We start from the raw sequence: 7,393 nt of genomic DNA, 5'->3' as shown, positions 1-7,393 counted from the left end.
CCTACGAATAAAAAAAGTATCAATTTTTCCTTTTTTTTACTCGCGAGCATTTTTCAACGTTCAAAAATACGCCGCGACCTAGCTGAGGCCTCGAGTACGCGGAGACCACTCTCGAGCATGAAGGAGAGTTACGAAGATCTCTTGCAACCTCGTGTCCACCATGCTGCGAGTATGAGTCGAGGGCAAACACGCCAAGTGGGACAGCCCCTTAACTTCAAGTAACCCTTGCCTTCCCTCTCACCATCCCTCCCCCACTCCACTTCTCCAATTAGTTTGACTGCCCCCGATTACATTTAATCTGTTTCCTTCATTGTCACCTTCTCCGAGCTAACAATGATCTAGTCTACGTTTACCTTGACCTTATCCCCTTTGATCTCTCATTTTCACACCTTACCCTTCCATATCTCTGCGTCTCTCCCTTCCCTGACTCTCAATCTGAAGAAGGGTCTTGACCTGAGATGTCACCCATTGCTTCTATCCAGAGATGCTGCCCGTCCCACTGAGTTACTCCAGCATTTTGTGTCCATCTATCTAAGGGATAGTGCTGTTGTATGAGGTGATCGAGGGTTGGCATGGGCAGAAGGGCCGAAGGGCCTGTTTCCGCACTGTATCTCTGCACTAAACCAGACTGTCCTGGTTATGCACCTGTCCCGAGTGTCCTGAGATGCCAACACACCTTGGCCAGGTGTTCACCTCTCACCTGTGGGCCTGTTTCCAAACCGTATCAAAGATTAAAGTAGAGTAGCCATGGAGGACAGCAGAGGAGAGGCCCTTCGGCCCACAATGTTGGTGCTGACCCACCTTCTCGTAGTTAGCGGACCCCCCCATGACAGCAGCATCTACGATGCCACTGAGCAGCATGGAGAGGGGGTGGGCAGGGAGCGCTACTTCCCATGCGTAACGCTGAACCATGTTGCTGATCTTCTCGTTGGTCTTCTCCATGGTCTCGATGGCGTTCTCCAATGGACTGATCTCTTCCTGCAAGCAGATCGGGTGGTACATGCTCTTACTCAACGACACGGCATTGACCCATCGAAGGGTCTCGACCTGAAACGTCACCCATTCCTTCTCTTCAGAGAGGCTGCCTGTCCCACCCCGCCCCGCTGAGTTACTCCAGCACTTTGTGTCTATCTTTGGTGTAAACCAGCACCTGCAGTTCCTTCTTACACATATGTAAGAAGAAACTGCAGACTTCAGAATTAAGGGACAGACGTTTAGGGGTAACATGAGGGGGAACTTCTTTACTCAGAGAGTGGTAGCGGTGTGGAATGAGCTTCCAGTGGAAGTGGTGGAGGCAGGTTCATTGGTATCATTTAAAAATAAATTGGATAGGCATATGGATGAGAAGGGAATGGAGGGTTATGGTATGAGTGCAGGCAGGTGGGACTAAGGGGAAAAAAAAAAAAAACATTTGTTCGGCACGGACTTGTAGGGCCGAGATGGCCTGTTTCCGTGCTGTGATTGTTATATGGTTATATGGTTATATGTACATTGAAAAATGGCACAAAGTGCTGGAGCCACTGATCGGGTCAGGCAGATTATCTGGAGTACAAGGATAGTTGATATTTCGTGTTGATGTGGGGGGGGGGGGGGGGGGGGGGGGAGAGAGAGAGGGCAGGACAAAGCCTGGTGAGTGATAGGTGGACACAGGAGAGAGGGAGGTTTGATAGGCAGCTGGTTGGACAAAGACCTTTGTAAATTGGCCCTGGTACGTCGGGAGTGGATGTGAAAATGGGGTAACATAGACCCAGTGTGGATGGGTGATCGCTGGTCGGCAGGGACCCCATGGGCCGAAGGGCCTGTTCATATGCTGCATGTCTAGACATTGTGGGATCTCGTCATTAGTTTAGTTTAGAGATACAGCGTGGAAACAGGCCCTTCGGCCCAACGAGTCCGTGCCGACCAGCGATCCCCGCACACTAACACTATCCTACACACACACACACACACAAACCGGAGCACCCAGAGAAAACCCACGTGGGTCACGGGGAGAACATAGAAACATAGAAATTAGGTACAGGAGTAGAGGCCATTCGGCCCTTCGAGCCTGCACCGCCATTCAATATGATCATGGCTGATCATCCAACTCGGTATCCTGTACCTGCCTCTGATCCCTTTAGCCACAAGGGCCACATCTAACTCCCTCTTAAATATAGCCAATGAACTGTGGCCTCGACTACCCTCTGTGGCAGAGAATTCCAGAGATTCACCACTCTCTGTGTGAAAAAAGTTCTTCATCTCATCTCGGTTTTAAAGGATTTCCCCCTTATCCTTAAGCTGTGACCCCTTGTCCTGGACTTCCCCAACATCGGGAACAATCTTCCTGCATCTAGCCTGTCCAACCCCTTAAGAATTTTGTAAGTTTCTATAAGATCCCCCCTCAATCTTCTAAATTCTAGAGAGTATAAACCAAGTCTATCCAGTCTTTCTTCATAAGACAGTCCTGACATCCCAGGAATCAGTCTGGTGAACCGTCTCTGCACTCCCTCTATGGCAATAATGTCCTTCCTCAGATTTGGAACGTACGAACTCCACAAAGACAGCACCTGTGGTCAGGATGGAACCCGGGTCTCTGGCGCTGTGAGGCAGCAGCTCTACCCGCTGTGCCACCTTTGAGCGTGAGAGTCAGGAAGTGTCTGGACCAAGTTCACACCAAGTGAGAACGAGACGGGGTGGGGCAGCGGGGAGAAGCAGTGACCCAGGTTGGAGGCCGAGTGTGGGTGCTGCGAGTGTGGAGTTTGCACGTTCCCCGTGTGATGGTGTGGGTCGCGCCAGTGATGGGGGAACTTACCACGGTGACTGTGCTGACCTCGAACCACTGCAGAATGCCGGGGAATTTGTAGACGGTGGTGTATGTGACCCTCTCGATCCACATGGTCTGTAAGACAAGTCCACAGGTCAGAGAGCCGAGCCCAGCCCACCTTGACCCAAACCCCCCCCCCTCCCCGACTCTGCTCAGTGACCAGTCTCCCTCTGTGTGGGTGAGCAAGGTGCCGCGCGCGGGCAGCAGTCAGGTGTGCACAAACACCTTTACCTGGGCAGGTGCACGGATAGGACAGGTAGAGAGAGAGATATGGGCCAATGCACACGATGGACTAGTGTGGCAGCATGGAAGGGTTGGGCCGAAGGGCCTGTTTCTGCTCTGAATAGTTCTGTAACTGTATGAATTGCGTGCCCCCCCCCCCCCACAGCGCGGCGCTCCACCCACCCCCCCCCCCCCTCCCTCCGCACTTTGTAGAAACAAGGAACTGCAGATGCTGGTTTGCCACGGAAATAAACCCAGAGGCACTGGGAGATGCAGGACCCAGAGTGCTGGAGTAACTCAGTGGGTCAGGCAGCATCTGTGGAGAACATGGATAGGTGACGTTTCACAGAGTGCTGGAGTAACTCAGCGGGTCAGGCAGCATCTGTGGAGAACATGGATAGGTGACGTTTCACAGAGTGCTGGAGTAACTCAGCGGGTGCAGCAGCATCTATGGAGCTAAGGGAAATAGGCAACGTTTCGGGCCGAAACCCGGAAGGGTTTCGGCCCGAAACGTTGCCTATTTCCAGAAGGATTTTGGCCCGAAACGTTGCCTATTTCCTTAGCTCCATAGATGCTGCTGCACCATAAATCAGCGGGTCAGGCAGCATCTGTGGAGAACATGGATAGGTGACGTTTCACAGAGTGCTGGAATAACTCAGCGGGTCAGGCAGCATCTGTGGAGAACATGGATAGGTGACTTTGCATTTCGTGCTGGAACCATTTTTCAGTCTGAAACGTCACCTATCCACGTCCTCCACAGATGCTGCCTGACCCGCTGAGTTACTCCAGCTCGTTGTGTCTAAGGGTTGGTGCGAGTGTTGAGGGTGAGTTTCCAGTGTCTGAATCTCCTGGTGTCTCTGGATTTCTTTACTCTGGGTCCAGTGAACGCCAGTGATCATGGCCAGTGCCGGGTTCGGGTCTCACCAGAAACTCGTTATCGGGATCTTTCTCTCCCCTGTGGAATGGTCTCGAGTACTGGAACTGCTGCACTTCATTGGCCCGGTAGAAGCTGCAAGGAGATAAGACCAGGTGACATATCTGACCCTCACGCACCGCTCACAACACGCGCGCTCACAACACACGCTCACAACACGCGCTCACAACACACGCGCTCACAACACACGCTCTCACAACACGCGCTCTCACAACACGCGCTCACAACACACGCTCTCACAACACACGCTCTCACAACACACGCTCTCACAACACACGCTCTCACAACACACGCTCTCACAACACGCGCTCACAACACACGCTCTCACAACACGCTCTCACACCACACGCGCTCACACCACGCGCTCTCACAACACACGCTCTCACAACACGCGCTCACAACACACGCTCTCACAACACACGCTCTCACAACACACGCTCACAACACACGCGCTCACAACACACGCGCTCACAACACGCGCGCTCACAACACGCGCTCACAACACGCGCTCACAACACGCGCTCACAACACACGCGCGCTCACACACACGCGCTCACAACACGCGCGCTCACAACACACGCGCGCTCACAACACACGCTCACAACACACGCTCACAACACACGCGCTCACAACACACACGCGCGCTCACAACACACGCTCTCACAACACACGCTCTCACAACACACGCGCTCTCACACACGCGCTCACAACACACGCTCTCACACAACACACGCTCACAACACACGCTCTCACAACACACGCTCTCACAACACGCGCTCACAACACACGCGCTCACAACACACGCGCTCAACACACACACACTCTCACAACACACGCTCTCACAACACGCGCTCACAACACACGCTCTCACAACACACGCTCACAACACGCGCTCACACACGCTGGAGTACACTCAGCGGGTCACAACACATCTCACAACACAGCTAACAACACACGCGCTCACAACACACGCGCTCACAACACACGCGCTCACAACACACGCTCACTCCCAGTGTATGGGTCACACACACACAGTGTGGGGTAACTCAGCGGGACAGGCAGCATCGCTGGACAACATGGACAGGTGACGTTTCCTAGAGTGGCCCTTCAGCCCAACTTGCCCACACCGGCCAACAATGTCCAAGCTACACTAGTCCCACCTGCCTGCGGTTGGTCCATATCCCTCCAAACCTGTCCTATCCGTGCACCTGTCTAACTGTTTCTTAAACGATGGGATAGTCCCAGCCTCAACCACCTCCTCTGGCAGCTCGTTCCATACACCCACCCCACTCTGTATGAAAAAGTTACCCCTCAGATTCCTATTAAAACTTTCCCCTTCACCTTGAACCTGTGTCCTCTGGTCCTCGATTCCCCTACTCTGGGCAAGAGACCCTGCCCAATCTGTTCCTCTCATGATTTTATACACCTCTATAAGATCTCCCCTCATCCTCCTGCGCTCCATGGAATAGAGACCCAGCCTGCTCAACCTCTCCTTGTAGCTCACACCCTCTAGTCCTGGCAACATCCTCGTGAATCCCTGTCTTTCTACCTCTCTCTGTGGACCATGCCCGCTGATGCTGGCCGGCAGCCTTCTGCTTCACTCTGTCTAAGGTGAGTGGCGGAGAGAGTAGCGTGTACCAGGACACGCCCGCGCCAGGGCAGTCACGGTGGCGCAGCGGTAGAGTTGCTGCCTTACAGCGCTCACAGCGGCAGAGACCCGGGTTCGATCCTGACTACGGGCACTGTCTGTACACAGTTCGTGACCTGCGTGTGTTTTCTCCGAGATCTTCGGTTTCCTCCCACACTCCAAAGACGTGCAGGTTTGTAGATTAATTGGCTTGGTGTAAGTGTAAATTGTCCCCAGCGTGTTTGTGTGTAGGATAGTGTTAGTGTGCGGGGATCGCTGGTCGGCGCGGACTAGGTTTCTGTGCTGTATCTCTAAACTAAACTAACAGACTGAGCAGCGAGACTCCACTTACTTCAGGATCTGCTCTGGAACGGGTTTATCCTTGAACTGCAACGGCAAGTTCAACACCGGCTTCACCGTGAAACACTGCACATCTGGCAACTCAGGTCAAGGTTGAGACCACAACACTCTCTGTGGAGCAAGGAACTGCAGATGCTGCTTTACAGACAGGCACAAAATGCTGGAGTAACTCAGCGGGACAGGCAGCATCTCCGGAGAGAAGGAATGGGTGACGTTTCGGATCAAGACCCTTCTTCAGACTGAGAGTCAGGGGAAAGAGAGACTAGAGATAGAGAAACATAGAAATTAGGTGCAGGAGTAGAGGCCATTCAGCCCTTCGAGCCTGCACCGCCATTCAATATGATCATGGCTGATCATCCAACTCAGTATCCCGTACCTGCCTTCTCTCCATACCCCCCTGATCCCCTTAGCCACAAGGGCCACATCTAACTCCCTCTTAAATATAGCCAATGAACTGGCCTCAACTACCCTCTGTGGCAGAGAGTTCCAGAGATTCACCACTCTCTGTGTGAAAAAAGTTCTCCTCATCTCGGTTTTAAAGGATTTCCCCCTTATCCTTAAGCTGTGACCCCTTGTCCTGGACTTCCCTAACATCGGGAACAATCTTCCTGCATCTAGCCTGTCCAACCCCTTAAGAATTTTGGGAAGAGTAGGGTGTGAAAACATAAGATCAAAGGGGACAAGGCCCAGGGAAAATGTCGGGGATACTAGTCCACACTAGCCATTCAGTGTCAATGGCACTGATAGACACAGAATGCTGGTGTAACTCAGCGACTCGTGTTCTTATCCATGTTCTCAGCTGTTATCAGGCAACGGAACCATCCGACCCAACCAGGGAGCTGTCCTGAACGACCATCGATTTATCCTTGACCGGACTTTACCTTGCACTAAACGTTAGCCCCTAATCATGTATCTGTACACTGTGGACGGCTCGATTGTAATCATGTACAGTCTTTCCGCTGACTGGACAATAAACTCAACTGCTGCCTCTACTAATGTCTTCTGAATGTTGTTATAGTCCCAGCCTCAACTATCTCCTCCAGCAGCTTGTTCCATACACCCACCACCCTCTGTGTGGAAAAGTTACCCCTTTAAAAAGTTAAAAGATTCCTATTAAATCTTTTCCCGTTCACCTTGAACCCGAGTCCTCGATTCACCCGACTCTGGGCACGAGACTCTGTGCATCTACCCGATCCATTCCTCTCATGATTCTATGAGATGCCTCCTCATCCTCCTATGGAACAGGGACCCAGAATAAAGGATACGCTGGAGGGGGGAGTTGGTGATGGAGTCGCTGGGCGGCGCGGTGCTGCTCATCTTGTCTGCGTTGGGGAACTGCGTGGCCAGCCTGAGGCGGAAATCCTCGTAACGCTCGTAGTCTTTGCCCCGGTACACAAACATCTTGTTCTGCCGGGCACAGAGGCCGCAGAGGCCCAGAGTCAGAGTG

At 52.7% G+C, this 7,393-nt stretch overlaps 1 protein-coding gene across 1 annotated transcript in view; it reads right to left on the bottom strand.

The window, feature by feature from the left end:
* LOC129713400 (dedicator of cytokinesis protein 5-like) overlaps positions 1-7,393 on the bottom strand; it is a 73,403-nt gene that overhangs the window by 9,580 nt on the left and 56,430 nt on the right. The window contains 5 exon segments of the mRNA XM_055662430.1: positions 802-978; positions 2,792-2,878; positions 3,950-4,034; positions 5,939-6,020; positions 7,212-7,353. Coding sequence (XP_055518405.1) covers positions 802-978; positions 2,792-2,878; positions 3,950-4,034; positions 5,939-6,020; positions 7,212-7,353 — 573 coding nt within the window.

The sequence above is a fragment of the Leucoraja erinacea genome, chromosome 35 (assembly GCF_028641065.1).
Source record: "Leucoraja erinacea ecotype New England chromosome 35, Leri_hhj_1, whole genome shotgun sequence".
Taxonomy (NCBI): Eukaryota; Metazoa; Chordata; class Chondrichthyes; order Rajiformes; family Rajidae; genus Leucoraja; species Leucoraja erinaceus.
This window is presented reverse-complemented; position numbering and strand designations above follow the sequence as displayed.